This window comes from Vidua chalybeata, chromosome 15, assembly GCF_026979565.1.
Source record: "Vidua chalybeata isolate OUT-0048 chromosome 15, bVidCha1 merged haplotype, whole genome shotgun sequence".
NCBI classification, from domain to species: domain Eukaryota; kingdom Metazoa; phylum Chordata; class Aves; order Passeriformes; family Viduidae; genus Vidua; species Vidua chalybeata.
In genome coordinates this window covers 7,471,898-7,486,946 of record NC_071544.1, presented here as the reverse complement: position 1 = coordinate 7,486,946, position 15,049 = coordinate 7,471,898, and the positions used below count along the sequence as shown (strand labels likewise).

General features: G+C 47.9%; 1 protein-coding gene and 1 long non-coding RNA gene across 5 annotated transcripts; one reads left to right on the top strand and one right to left on the bottom strand.

Annotated features, from left to right (window-relative positions):
• The first annotated feature begins 5,276 nt into the window (after positions 1–5,276).
• On the top strand, positions 5,277–10,742 carry SOWAHA (sosondowah ankyrin repeat domain family member A). Of its 4 annotated transcripts, none has more exons than XM_053957028.1 (2): positions 5,277–9,385; positions 9,587–10,742. In XM_053957028.1, exon 1 carries the CDS (start codon positions 5,367–5,369, stop codon positions 6,714–6,716), a length of 1,350 nt encoding a protein of 449 aa, XP_053813003.1. In that variant the 5' UTR covers positions 5,277–5,366; the 3' UTR covers positions 6,717–9,385; positions 9,587–10,742. The 4 variants fall into 4 exon arrangements, with proteins under 4 accessions (XP_053813003.1, XP_053813007.1, XP_053813005.1 ...); XM_053957032.1 differs by having other exon boundaries at positions 5,277–9,794; positions 10,441–10,742; XM_053957030.1 differs by having other exon boundaries at positions 5,277–9,794; positions 10,431–10,742.
• A 590-nt stretch (positions 10,743–11,332) lies between these two features.
• LOC128795536 (uncharacterized) lies at positions 11,333–11,592 on the bottom strand. The gene is made up of 2 exons (XR_008433579.1): positions 11,542–11,592; positions 11,333–11,456 (listed from the first exon to the last, which is right to left on the bottom strand). It is a non-coding gene; the product is annotated as an uncharacterized LOC128795536 (long non-coding RNA).
• Positions 11,593–15,049: the final 3,457 nt, after the last annotated feature.

Sequence of the window (15,049 nt, the reverse complement as noted above, 5' to 3'; positions counted from 1 at the left end):
GCTCTGAGAATATCATGTGGGAAAGCGCGAGATCTAAAGTACCATTTCCTGCAGTTTTGGGCAGTAGAAACTTCTTTGACTAGATACTGTGCTTGATCTCCCACTTTATTTCCTGGTTTTGTGTGGTGTGGATAATTGCAGCCTTCACCTTCCTCCTCTGAGGGGGTCAGAAAAGCTCCCAGGTTCACTATGCAGTTTACTTCACTGTAATAACAATAATTTGAGTTTGGGAAAGTTCTTCACAGAAAAGGTAACTAACTCTCATCAGTCACATGGTTATAGAGGCCAGCTCTCTACAGCCTATGGTGCAGAAATAACAAACTGCAAAATTTGTGTTTAAAAAAGTAGTAGTAAATTAATCTAATCATGGGCTTCTGTGTATTGTTTTTGTCTCAGCCAATACATGAAAAATATCAAGACAGTTGGCTTGAGCTCTCCTACGAAGCAGCCCACGGTATTCTGTAAATAGCCCAACAAGAAATACTTGCTTTGTAGGTTTTTGGTGACACAGAAAGAGGCAAAACTTCTCATACTTTTTTAAGGCTGGAAATTTTGGATGACTGATGAATGTAACACCCATAATGTTCCAGGATTTTATTATCTATATTAATAAAATTCATTCAAAGGGTTTAATTTCTGCTCCACAATCTGATCAGTGTGACCAGCACTCAGCAGACTAAGAGGAGCTCTCTGGGAGCTGGTCCTCTGGTGCTTGGCACTCCTCCTGAATGGTGGGCAACCAAAAAAGCATCAACAGCTAAAGGGAAAGGCTGGCAAACAGGATGTGTGTGGTCTGAACTGGTACGGGTGATTAGCCAGAAGTGTTGTTTTCTTCTTTATTACAAATAATATAGGAGGTTAATGTGTTAGGTTACTAAAACCCACTGACAGATTGTGAAAAGGAGCACAACCACATTCCATGGGTTGCCCATGAAGAGAGTGTGTGTGGAACAGGTGGCTGGAGGCATTACCTGGGCAAAGAGGTCATTGTGTCAGGGCAGTTAAACCAGAGCAGCCAGTTCAGACTTGCTTGGCACGAGGTGCATACGTAAACATCCTGTCTCCTCTTCTATGACCTCCTGGCTATGTGTCCTTCTGCTCTGCAGCAGTGGGAATGCCAGGATCTGCGAGGGAAACAGTCTCAGTGATTCCCCTTTTTTTGGACCTTGACCCAATGCAAGCACTCAGAGAGGCTTGGCTGTGTGGGTGTGGAGCAGTGAGGTGCAGGGAGCCTGGTGCAGGGACATCCCTCTGCAGGAATGGTGCTGGGCTGGGGATAAGACAGATGGGATGTGACAGCACCCTTGTGGGTCTCAAACGATACAGGGGCGTGATGCTGTGCAGACAGGGACAGAGTGCAGTGAGCTTGAGATTCCCCTCTCTCCCCCTCCCTGTGCTTGAACCAATTCAAGCAACTGGAGCAACTTCTCCCTTTAACATTTGGAACACAGGAAAATGTTTTTTTATAAGAGCCTGCTCTTGTGAATCATTTTCCCTCCTCCTTGCTCTCATTTGCAGATATGAACTATAATCCTAGGGTACAGCTGAAAGTTTGCAATGCAAAAATCACAGACTGCTGTGATTTTCTTATGCCTGCAAGGGATTCTAGTAAGGATCTGAACAGTGAAAACAAGGCACAGCAATTAGTATTTGGATGCAGGGTCATTTTTAGCTCTCTACGTAGGTTAGGCAATGCCATGAGCAATAGCTCATGAGCACTGCTCAAGTGGCTGCCTCAGCAAGGGCAAGGTTGCTGTTCAGGCCATGTGAAAAGGCAGTAATAGGAGGTGTGTGATTCACATAGAAACACAGAACTAATACAAGATTACACACTATTATTATGTGAAAGAGTATTAGAGCAGCAAAATTATTTTGAGGAACTGGTTCAGTGCCAGCTTGTTAGCGAAAGATGAAATAGTTTTACAGACATTTGCACAAAGATGGAGAGAGAAGGGGAAAGAATGGCAAATGCAATCTGTGGGAAAAGGCTCTTCTACCCTCAGTAAAGGTAAGAAAGAGGCAGAAGGGAAGTCAGCATCAGCGAGGACACACTTCACACTACCTTCAAAATGGAGACTTTGACACAGACTGATCAGAGAATCATTGAAGTTGGAAAAACCTCCAAGATCATCAAGTCCAGCCTTTGACTAACCACCACCTTGTCTACTAAACCACAGCACTAAGTGCTATGTCCAGTTATCCCTTGAACACTTCAGGGATGGACACCCCACCACCTCCCTGGGCAGACCATTACAGAGTTTGAAATCTTTACTGTAAAGAAATTCCTTCTGATGCCCAACCTGAACCTCCCCCGGTGCAGCTTAAGGCCGTTTCCTCTTGTCCTGCCTCTGGTTGCCTGGGAGAAAATGCCAAACCCCACTGTCTTGGTTTGAAAAGACAGGAGTCTGCGAAGGAAGGCAAGGGCCTCCCATGAAATGGAAAAGGTAAACCCCCTCCCTCCAAAGTACCACAAAGTCAAAATAAAAAGGCTCTCAGGCGAAGATATGGGAATAACAGTTCTTTACTAGGAAAAAACTAAATAATAATAAATTAGTACAAACAAAACTACTGATAGAGTCAGAAACCTGACACCCTGAGGAGTTAGGGTGTTGGTGATAGTCCAGTTAAATGGTGGCTGCTCCTCCTGGAGTGGCAGATGAAAAGCTGCTGAAGCAATGATCCTGTAGAAGGGTGTAGTTTTCTCTGAAGGTCTGGTGATAGAGTAGATGTGTCTGGTCTTCCTCTCGGAATCCAGTGAACAGATTGACCTGTTGTCTCAAGAAATGCTGATTTTATGCAGGTAGGGATGATTGGCTCCTCCCTCTGGGTGGAGCATCTCACAATGGGATGATGTAACTTTATCAGTCGTGCAGTGAGCTATTCAATGGCACATTAACAGCAGATATCTCCCCGGAGGGAGATATTGTTCTTGTAAGAGATAAGAAAACTGCCCAACTTAACAGAAGATACCTGCCCCACCTCCGACAGATGGCAAATGGAATATATGCTTATCTTACAAGCCAGGACACCCACCTTCCTACAGCCTCCTTTCAGGTACTTGTAGAGTGACAAGGTCTCCCCAGGCTAAAAACCTCCAGCAGCTCAATGTCCTTCCTGAACTGAGGGGCCCAGAACTGGACACAGCACTTGAGGTGTGGCCTCACCAGTGCTGAGTACCTGCCCTGGGACCAGAGTACCAGACCTGCCCTGGTCCTGCTGGCCACACTACTGCTGACACAGACCATTGGCCTTCTTGCCCGCCTGGGCTCATGCTCAACCAGCACCTCCAGGTTCTTTTGCACTGGGAGGCTTTTCAGCTCTGCCCCAGCCTGTGGCTCTGCAGGGGGGTGCTGCGGCTGAAGTGTAGCACCTGCCATTTCACCTTGTTGACCCTCACACTGTTTGCCTCAGCCCATTGATCCAGCCTGTCCAGATGCTTCTGCAGAGCCTTCTTACCCTCCAGCACATCAACACTCCCACCCAACATGGTGTCATCTGTGAACTTACTGAGGCTGCTCTCCAGCCCCTCGTCCAGATGATTAATAAAGAATTAAACAGGACTGGGCCCAACACTGAGCCCTGGGGAACCCCACTAGTGACCAGTCACCCACTGAATGTGGCACCATTCACTAGCACTCTCTGGGCTCAGCCACACAGGGAGTTTTTAACTCTTTAGAGAAGAGTGGGCTCCAAGCCATGGGCTGCCACAGCATCTCCAGGAGAATGCTGTGGGAGACAGTATTGAAGGTTTTGCTGAAGTCCAGGTAGACTACATCCACAGACTTCCCTACTAGGCAGGTGACTTGGTCATAAAAGGATATTCCATTTTATTAAGTTCTCAGACTGAAAACAACTCCAGATCTCTTTGCATTTTCATACCCATCCTCATATAGTTACTTTTATCTGTCTTCATACCACACTGACTGTTCATTCTGTTCTTAGTTTCTCCTGCTCTTCTCCTAGACAAACTGTTCAGGCATTGATAATGATCTTAACTGCAGCATTCAGAGGAGAAAACAAGTTTGTGGGCTGAACATCCCTCCAAGAGGTCCTCAGTCCTCCTACTTTGCCTAGAGAAAAGCATTTTTCTGGGATTTATTTTCTCCTGTAGAGCAGAGAACAGTAATGTTGAATGCTTAGGCACAAGTAATTGATAAGACAGCCGGACAGCTTCTCTATAAAAAGAGAAGCTCTCTCTTCTCCTGGTGGACATGAACAGATGCAGCCATGCTGTAAATATTTCATTGTTTAAATAGACAAGGGTTTGGGTTAGGGTTTGGGTTTGGATTAGGGTTAGGGTTCAGGTTAGGGTTAGTTTAGGGTTAGGGTTTGGTAAGGATTAGGGTTAGGGTTTGGATTAGGGTTAGGATTAGTTTTAGTGTTAGGCTCAGGGATTGGGTACGGGATAGGGTAGGCTTAGCTTTAGGGTTAGGGTTAGCGTTAGTGTTAGGTTTACGGTCAGGGTCCTTTAGGTTTAGGATTAGGGTTAGGTTTGGGTTCAGGTTAGGTTCGGTTTAGGGTGTTTCTCCCCCCCCCCCACCCCGGCCCCCCCCCGGCCCCCCCCCAGGGTTAGGGTCGAGTTAGGGGTTAGGGTTGGTTTTGGGTTAGTGTTGTGCCATTAGGGTCAGGGTTAGGTGTTAGGGTAGATGTAATATAGTTAAAAGACACCGATAATAATATATGGTTAGGTATATATATATACATACATATATATATATATATATATATATAAAATATATAGTATCATACAGTATCACATAAAGGTGAGTATATTTCAAAAGACTGACCCATTCGCCCATCTTCTGACTAATTTTGAGGCATTAGCCTCTTGCCCAGCAGGATCACCTGTCCCACAGAACTCCTGGGCTTTTCTAGGAATGGAGACCAAACTCTACAGAGTGACTTCTACCCAGTGCTGCTCCACTTATTTGCTACTGAAACAAAACAAAAACCAAACCCAATCAAACAAACAAACACTCTCCCCCCTCCTCAAAAAGATCGTTTTAGGAAGCTGGAAGACGAGTAAATGGATGAAGCGTTCGGTCCTGCTCGAGGAGTCTCCGGTACCCTCGTGCCCGCACCGACGCTTGGTTCAGGGCCGGGTCCGCGTCCGCCGGTGCCGCCGCCCCGCTCCCACCGCCCGGGCCGGGCTCTCCCGGCAGCGACGCCCCGCGGGCGGGGCGGGACCGGCGCCGGGGCCGCTGCGCTCCGTGTGCGGGGCGGGGCGGCTGGAGCACCTCCGCGGGAGCGGCAGCAGGTGCCTCCGGCCCGCGAGTCCGGCCACCCCCGCGGGCTCCGGGCATCCTACGCCGCGCGGAGGCGGCAGGCGCGGCCGCGGCTCCACCACCACCACCTGTGGCGGCGGGATGGCGGAGCTCGACATCAGCGCGGAGGCAGTGATGGGCTTCCTGAGGGAGCGCGGCGGACGGGTGCGCAACACCGAGCTGGTGAGCGCCTTCCGGCCGCTGCTGGAGGCCGCCGGGGCCGGTGCCGATGCCGGGGAGGCGGAGGGGCGGGCGGCGCGGCGGGAGCGGTTCAAGGCGGCGGTGAACGCCGTGGCCACGGTGAAGGAGATCGACGGCGTCAAGTTCGTGGTGCTGAAGCGGCAGCTCCGCGCTGCCCCGCCGGCGGGGGGCGATGCCGGAGCCCCCGTCCCGGTTCCCGTCCCCGACCCGGTTCCCGTGCCCGACCCGGACCCCGCCGGGACGCCCCCCGAGGAGCCGCCGGGGCCGCGGGCCGTGGCCGAGCTGCGGGGCCTGTTCCAGGGCGGCGGCGGCGGGGTGCCCCTGCCCGGGGCCGCGGCGGGGGCCCGGCGGGAGCCGCCGCCCAAGCCCTGCATGCTGCCCGTGCGCTGCGTGCCGCCCCCCGCCGCCCCGGGGCCGCCCGAGGAGGCGGCCAGCCCGCTGTCCCCGCCGCCGCTGGACGAGGATGCCGGGTCCCGCTCGCCCGGGCTGCGCAGGGGGCCCAAGAACCACCGGGCCAGCGAGGAGACCGTGGTGCCCCTGGAGCAGGCGGAGCACCAGTGGCTGGTGCTGGCGGCCGACGGGCAATGGACACAGCAGCTCCACGGGCTGCTGCTGGGCGACGCCAGCCTGGCGGCTCGCAGGGACTTCATCTCCGGCTTCACCGCCCTGCACTGGGCCGCCAAGAGCGGCAACTGCGACATGGTGACCAACATCATCCGAGCGGCCGAGAAGGGCGGGTCCCGCGTCAATGTGGATGCCCGGTCGCATGGTGGCTACACGGCGCTGCACCTGGCTGCTATACACGGCCAGGAGAAGATCATCACCATGCTCGTCTACAGCTACCATGCCAAGATTGACCTGAGGGACTACAGTGGGAAGAAGCCGCACCAGTACTTAAAGGAAGGGACATCCCTTACAATTCGGCGTTTGCTAGGGGACCCCAGCCTTTCCCAAAACATGGAACACTCCGTGCCCATCAAGAAGTCTACAAAGCTTGCGGCTTCAATCTTGAGCTCCACTAGCACTTTCCTGGGAGTCATATCCGATGATATGGCTTTCTATGATCTCACCAAAGGTTTAAGGAAGCCCTCAACTTTAAACAAGCTTCTGACTGCCACTACGGGCCCGAGGAGGAAGCCAAAGATCAGAGGGGGCTTCCCTTCATATTCCTCACTCTCTGAGGTAGCGGAGGAGGAGGAAGAGGTTGTTGTGAAACGCAGACCCGTTTCTGAGCTGTTCTTTGGCCACTAGCCTCTGCCTTACTGTGATCAAAATGCTTTAATAGCATGGCTGCTTTCTCAGCTTTCTCTCGCAGAAGCAGTTTGGATTTTTTTCTCTCCATGTCTGTCTTTTCGGGTGTTTAACTGAATCAGTGATTGGGTCTACATCCAAAGCCCACAGCATGAAACCCAACCCCAGGTGCCTGTGGAAAGGGAGCTGCCAGGAAGTGCTATCCATGCTGTATGTACCATTGTGCTGATCTGTTGGTGGAGACCACAAACTATACTTAATGGTTGAAAAACTAAAACAGCTTTTGTGTGTGTGGACAGGTCAAAATGCCAGAGGTACAGCCTTCTTGATCTGTGTTCTTCAGCTGGAGAGCAGAAGAAAGATAAAAGATTGCATATTTTACACTGTGAACAGCGAGTTGGTAGCTGGCTACTTTAACAGGATTAAATTACCAGAGGAAAGATGCATAGTTTTCTATGATGTTTCTGATTATTTTGGTAATAGAAGAAGGATATTTCTATTTACAAAAATTGTATACTTTTTCAAAACAAAATTTCTCACTTTGAGAGCTTCTCACTCAGTATTTCACATCAGAAATACTAACATAACAATCTCAATTGTTGCCTGATGCATTTTATTAGATAAAGTACTTTAAAAGATAGACCCTGACCTTCAGCACTCGAGTCTCCATTACTTGTCTACCTCAGTTTGGAAGCTTGGCTAGTGGTTTAAGATTTTCTCAATTCCTGAAAGACTTTTTGACCAGGTGTTACTTACCACATGTCTTGATGATACTGTGAACATTTAAACTTCACTGTTGTTCAATCAACTTAAGCTGAATAAAGAACCTGATTGATAGTGAAAAATTGAACTGAAAAACTGGGAATTGGATCTGTCAGAGTTTCTGAGTAGCCAACTGGAAACAAAGTGGCTTGTATGTCTGATTCTTTTTGTTTAAAACTTGGCCCATTTTGACCTATTTACAGTAAATATTTATAAACATGGGGCTTTCTGTAATGTTAGGTGTTTCATGATAGAACCTCTGCATGACCTCTTGAAGCAGTGTTTATCTCAACAGCCTGAATCATTGACCTAAAACGAACTCTTCTTCTTTTATATGATAAACATAATTGTTCTATATATAGAACCACACATAGCTCAAAAAGCATGCTAACTGCATGTTAGGTTTGCAGTAAGATTATTATTATTTTAATTACTTCTTGGTTAAAGTTAATGCAAAGAGGCAGAGCTATGAACAGAATCTGACCGACTTCGGGAGCAAGTCTGCTAAAACAGCACGTTTTCTCTAAAGCTGTGATAGAAACCTGTATCATTGAGAGGTGCTGAAGGTGAGAGCAATGCTGCACTGGCTCTGTTTGGGTTTCTGCATTGAAACACTAGTTTGCATTCTTTGCCTTTCCTTCCAGGTCAGCGACTTCAGGAATATTTGTTTTTTTCTGCCTTGCATTAAACCTAGTACTTGTAATTGGTTCTAATTGGCTTGTCCTAAACACTCACAAGGAATGCTGTAGGACTGAAGATGGAGGCACTGCCCTCTCTACTTCAAAACACTCTCCCTGAAGTTCCTGGAGTTGGTGACGTTCGTTGGGAGTGCGATCAGAGGTTGCAGCCAGGTCTGATGCACCTGTTCTAGGAAGAGACTGGATTATTCTGCACCGGTCTGCTTCTGGATTGAACTAATTAAGTTGTTAAGCAGAGGTTAATGATCAAGCACCTCTCCTCATGACTTCTATATCTGGAATAGGGTTTAAAAAAAAATAAAATCCAATTTACTCTCTAGCTGTTGGTAACCATTGACCAGCGTGGTCCTTTGAAGCCATGATTTGTGCTGCACTCTGTCAGCTTGCAGAGTTCTGGGAAAAACAGGGCTCTGTTCTAAGGTGTATTTCCAAGTGTATGGACATAGAACTTTTTTTTTTTTCTCTCCTGAAACCACAAAAGTGTGTGTGTGCATTCATGTTACCTCTGAGGCACTGACACTGCCTGATGAAAGTGTTCTGTTTCTGTGGGAATTGCAAACACTCCAGTTTGGCTTGGCCTTATTGAGAAGTTTGTTCAATAATTATGAGTATAGGCTTGATACCTGTTCAGACAACATTGCTGAACTTTAGTGCTCATTCAGAGTCAAGCCTGCATGAGCCAGAGGCAGGGTTCAAGGATGGAGTGTTTTGTGTTCAAAAACCCCACCTGACTAATCTGGAGAGCATGCTTGTGATTTCACCCCAGGAAAGTAGGGAGAAGGTTTCATTGCTTCTCTATTGTTCTGTTAAAAAAGTCACAGTTGAGATAAGACTTCATTGCAACACATATCACCAAGAAAATTCTGCATTACTCCTTCCTCAGAGGCATCTAAGCGATTAGCTGGTGTGATAGAAAAATGGCCAGCAGCAAGAGCCCTCTTCCAGCATTCCCCAGGGAGTGCTGGAGGCTTGGCAGGGGCGTGGTGTCACAGAGGTGTCACAAGGCCAGGTGCTGTGGGTGGGGTAGGCCGGGCCAGGCTCTGCCAGCAAGTTTGTGCAGTGACTCAGCTCATTCCTCCTCCTTGTAGAGCCGGTGAAGGAAAAGATGGTATTTAGGGAGGCTGGGATGAGTACACCAAGTGCAGTGCAACTTCAGGTGCAGACGAGTACTGAGAGATATTGAGAACACACTGCTCCCATCCTACAGCTGTATGTAGTGCCTTCAGTTTGAAGTAAAACCAGTCTGTCAGCCTGGCTGTGTTTTGGGTTCCAGTGTCACCCTTTAAACTGTGGGAAGGGACACTGGAGGACAATGAGTGATCATGAGAGTGTTTTCCTGCAAAAGGCTAAAGCAGGACTGTTTTATGAACCCCTCAGCTTGACTGATTCTCCCTAATTCTCATTTTCAAGCCGAAATCTGGCCAAATGCAGTAGGATTTTCACCTGAACGAATGACAGCTGTGAAGTTTGGCCAGGATGTTTTCACAGGAACAGCTGAGAGGAGGACTGGGTTCCCTCAGCACACTGGCCTGGGGCACAGCCCACAGCCTTTGAATCCCTGGCCCAGCCCAAAGCTGGGAGCTGCCCAAGGGCACCATCAAAGCTAAGATCAGGAAAGGTAAAAACCAAAAAAACTGAGGCCCCCCTGGCTGTACTGCACCCTGGAGAGGGCTTAGTGGTGGGGAAGGCTGGAGATGGAAGGCACAGACCAGGCACAGGGGCAGGACTCAGCAGCTTGGTGGCATTTTGCCTTGGTTATTAGCCTGCCCTCTCAGCATGTCTCCGTTTTCCTGCTATAAAATGTAGATAATCACCTTGGTCACTTCTTTAAAGTACACAGTCAGTACTGATATGCAAATTGAAATCAAGATAATGTTTTTAGGCCTGTAGGCAGCATGAGCAGTGTCATTCCCCCACCCTGTGATTGTGCATTCAGTGGAGCGCCTACAGAAATGAAAACTAGCTCAGATTTTAGTTCAGCAGCACTAGGGATCAGGAAAGCTACTGTTTGCCTGACCCTGGCCCAGTCTGCCTGCTAAGGATAACTTGGTTTGTCTGTTCCTTGGCACATTTTGTTCTGAGGAGTATCAGCTCAAAAACCTGCTCTGAAGAGCTCTGCAAACAAACTTCAAACCACAATTCTGCACAAAGAGACAGACTTTGTCCTCCCGGATGTGGCTGTTTGAGCAGTGTGAGGCAGTGTGGTTGTGGTCAGGCTTACAGAGATTTTTAGCTCTGTCCATTTTCTTGTGAGTGCTGCACAGAAACGTGGACTGCAAAAACCCAGGAAACCCCGTTCCTGGGGACTCCTCCTGCAGAGGAGACTTAATGAGATTTCAGCTTCATCACAAACCCATGGTCCAGTGGAAGAGTCACAGTAACTCTCAAAGACCAATGTGAGCTGCAGCCGCCAGCTGGAGGTAGAGGAAATATTTCTAGACAGTCCCCTGATTCCCCATTGCTCATCTCTTGCTCCCTCTCTTCATGTTTCCACCATGACCTACATTCCTTGGATGTACTTGCCTCCTGATTTGCATATTAATCTGAATAAAATAGCAGCACGGCAGTTTTTGCTCTTTCCAGTTGTTTGAACTATTGTGGGACTCCCCAAATTAAGAGGTTGTTAACAGGGACTTGGCCAGCATATAGCATGGGCACAAACAGTGTGGCATTTGTTTGCTGAAGGGGGAGAGCAGGGGCAGAGCAGGACAGCACAGATCAAAACCCTGCATCCTAATGAAGAATATTTCTATTCCAGTTTCAAGGTTTATTTCAGTAATTTAGAAGACAAAGCAATTCATTAAGCACACTGAGCCTTTATACTGTGTGTGTAACCTGGAACCAGGCAAAATAGATCCACACTGTTAATATTAGCACAGCTTTAGTACATCTTCTTCCCTTCCTTTGAAGAGAAAATAGAGATGTGCACAATAAAAATTATGCTGGCAGTGTTCAGCTTTCCCTTTCTTGGTAGAACTTCTGCTCTGTGTTTGTCTCAGGTAGGGCATTACTTTTGTTCACCTGAAAGCATGAGTTCTTAGCCAAACCCAAACCACCATTTCCCAAGAGGAAAATCATCCATCCCCATCCCTTGAGACCCTCCAGACAAGAAGAGGGACTCTAGCTGAGAAGCACAGCAAGCACAGGAGTCACAGCTGACACAAACCAAATAGCTTTCATTTCCACGGAATGGACCCTGATACCCAAGTGCACAAGCCCTTGATGGGAGGTGATGGTATTGGGGTGCCAGGCCTTCCCTGGTGTCCTCACCCACAGGCTCCTGCATGAGGCAGATGGTCACACCAGTAAGATTCTCCAATATGGTGACAACAACAAACTGCAGCAGTACAGACAGACTTTCTCACCATGATTTTTGTCTTGTATTTTCTTCCATCACTCTCCAATGGTAGTTTTCCCCTTCACAACAAAGAGCTACAGCTTCACTCGAGGCTGGGATCAGCTCCAGACCAGACCTCTCCAAGCAGCCACTGTGACATCAGGTGACACTGACCCTGCACTCAGCAGGGAGCAGCTGAAACCTAGAAAGGGGTCCTGCAGGCACCAGCCATGCCATCAGGAGCTGTCACAGGGCAGGGGTTTCTGGAGAGTTTATTTTACAAGTGGTTCCCTTTTGAGGTAGTTTGGGATGTTCTTACTCTTCCACTATGGGCTGAGCCCATTAGAAAGACCTCTAGGTCTTTATTCACATTTTTAGAAATGTGTCTTATTCTCTAAATCAAGACTATCAGTGCAGCCCATATTGTCTCTCTGTGGATTTATCTGAGATGACTCAGCTTCAAGGCTCATGTGGCATTTTAGAGTCTCTGATAACCTTTAATGCCTCTCTTCATTTAACAGTAAAATTCAAGTGCTGCTTCTTGAGAGCCTTTTGTGAACCCCAGAGGCTGCATGATTCCTACAGGCTGATTATTCCTTAATGTCTATGTGGGCTCCCTCCAGGCACAGAACATTAGTTTTGCAATGCTGCTCTGAGTTTATTTTAAAAAATTTATTCAGATGGTTGCCATGAATTCTCAAAGCAGAGAGAACATCCTTCTACTTATTAAATACAGCTCTCACAAGCACCAAACAGATCTTTTTGCAGAGTACATTTGCATTAACTCCTCCGGCTCTCTGTTCCTTAATTAGTTCCACATGCAAAAGTCCCCCAGCACAATGCCCCAGCGAAGAAAGTGGAAAGTGAGGCTAAGGTTTAAAACAAAATAATGAAAATCCTTCATTTGAGTGTGCAAAAGGCTGAAACAGCAGCTCCTGGTCCAGCAGCGATTCCCACACATTGAAGTGGATGTTAAACGAGTTCCTGTGTCTAAAATCTCTCACTTGCTGCCAGGACACTGCTGTCAGCCGGGCAGGATGCACTGCTGCCGCTGAGTGCTCCTGCACCACAGGCTCATGCTGTGGCCCGGGCAATACCAGCCATCTCCTTAGCCAAAGTCAGGCCCACCTGCTTCCCCTAGCTCAACAGAAGCTATTGCAGTCTCCCCCCACGCCACCTGTGTGTGGGTGGCCAAGCAGAGATCATTCCTGGAGTCCCACCAGCCTCCCACCGCCGGCACGCCACGGGGAGATCTGGGCGCTTGCATTTTGCCTCTTTCACCTCCTCCTTCTCCTCAGCCCTGCTGTTCTGCACTCTCCTGGCTGCAGTTGTCATTAATTCACAGAGACAGCTCCCCGCAGGGCTCTGATTACAATTCTCCATGGAGCTGGGCTCACATTATGTGTTACCTGTGAAAGGATCAGGCTGGCAGGCAGCAGCAGGAGACTCCCCAGGCTGGGGTAGCGGGGATTTCCTGCCTGCTCTCCTGGAAGGTCAGGTACCAGGGAAATTCCTTGCATTTCCCCAACTCGCACAACCTGACTTCGTTTACATAAGAAGTCTCCCGGCACGGGGGCGTTGCTGAGGTGCAGAAGTCTCTCGAAGCTGATACTTTGCAGGGCCCTGGTCAGAGGTAACCCATGGTCAGAGGTAACCCAGTGCCGTGGCTGCAGGTCACAAATGGAAGGCTGGTGAGTAATGGTGTGAGCAGTAATTATATACAAGCACTGCACAGGATTTTATTTCCATAATACCTGTTATCTGCTTCCCCAAAAGACCTCCAGTTACTGCTATTGAGAGTCCAAGTCTTAATTTTGTCTTCTGATGGTAAAAGGTCAGAAAAAACTGTGTGGAGCAGTGTGGGATCACAGTGTGATCCCACAGTAAAATGAAGACGCTCTGTATTTCTGGCCATCTTGCCTTCTACGCTGCACGAGTTGAAGTTGGGAAAAAGCTGCCATGTGTTGGTATGGGGATGTAACTAGTGCTCTAAATACCAAACTTTCAGCAAAAGGCAGCAAGATTCAAGAGCATATGCTTAAACTCTTTCTTGCCTTCAGTCTGTAGTTTCAGAGGCCACAGCTGACCAGAGCAGAAAGGGACACTTACCATGACTTAGTATGTTGGTGTGCCAGGAATGCTGCTGAGGTCCCTCCTAATAATTTTTTAACAAATTATCAGTATCAAAACTGAGACCCACCTGACAATCCAGACCTGCTGGTGCTTTGAAAGGGGGTCTCTGCTTGCCTGCAGAGAGGTTCTGATGCTGCCACTGTGACCATTTTTCACTTTGCCTTGAATTTACAGTCTAACACTGTACCAAGGAGCCTTTTTTTTTTTTTTAACAGAATCAAAGTTATTTTTAATGATTGCTCTTTGAAGCATACGTGTGAGTGCCAGTTGTGGAAGGGGTAGCAATTGCCCTCCCCATGGGCACAATGCCCTAAAAAGATAAGCTAAACAGGGCAGACCCATTTTTCCCCTTAAAAGCAAGCATTAGCTTCAATTACAAAACACCTATTTTCAATCAGGTGTTTTTCCCTCAACTTGGAATAATAAGAATAAAGTGCACCTTTATTCTAACCTAAGTCAGGCTTCTCAAATAATGTAAACAGCTATGCTTGTATTTTATAAATTCTCCATTCTCCATTAACATTGCTTCTGTTATTTTAAAGACCATTTTCAAAAGGCAGCTTTCCGATTTATGTATTAAAAGCCTGTATTTATGGCCTTCTGAGAACCACTGTGCAGATTACTCACAGGCTCTACAGTGTCTGGCCATTTTCCCTCAGGTATTAAGACAACCACAGTACACCTGGCAGCTTGGTCACTGTGCTCCCAGAGTTCTTGTGCCCAGTGACATGCAATTCCAGAGGAGATTCCTCAGGAGCAGGACAGCTTCTCTCAGTGGTGGGGATACTGTAGCCAGGACACACACCACTAGTAAAACATTTCTTGGTAAAGCCCAGCATCATGGCACAATGAACATCTGTTTTGGCTGTGGAAGAAACCTGAATTTAATTAGTGGCTGCCGTATTCATGGTCTAGGTATGTAGTTTAGGCTGCATATTGTTCTCACTGAATTCTTGCAAACAAAACACACTGAGATTTTAAATACAGCAACATCACTGGTTTGACTCAATGCAAACACTGGCTTAAAAGAGTTTTGCCAAGGGATTTATATAAAGTCTCATTTAAACGGATTAATCTCTTCCACTGGCTCCTCCTGGCACAGTCTGCAGCAGAGCTTTCCCCCCATGTTCAGGCTTTTTGTGCATGCTGACAATTGAAAACTACCTAGAAACAACCCCCTGAAGGTGCTGCTTGAAAAAGAAATTCTTCAAAAGCACAGCAAGGACTTTGCAAATGACTGTGCAGGAATAAGCTCAAGAGTTTGTGATTCCCAAAACTATTTATTTAAACTGGCTACATCACTGATTGTCTCTTTGATGTCAGTGAAGACCACCCTTTTTCTGACCTCCTCTGAACAGCATACAAGGATTACACAGAGCCAGGAAAGACTCATGGGTGACAAC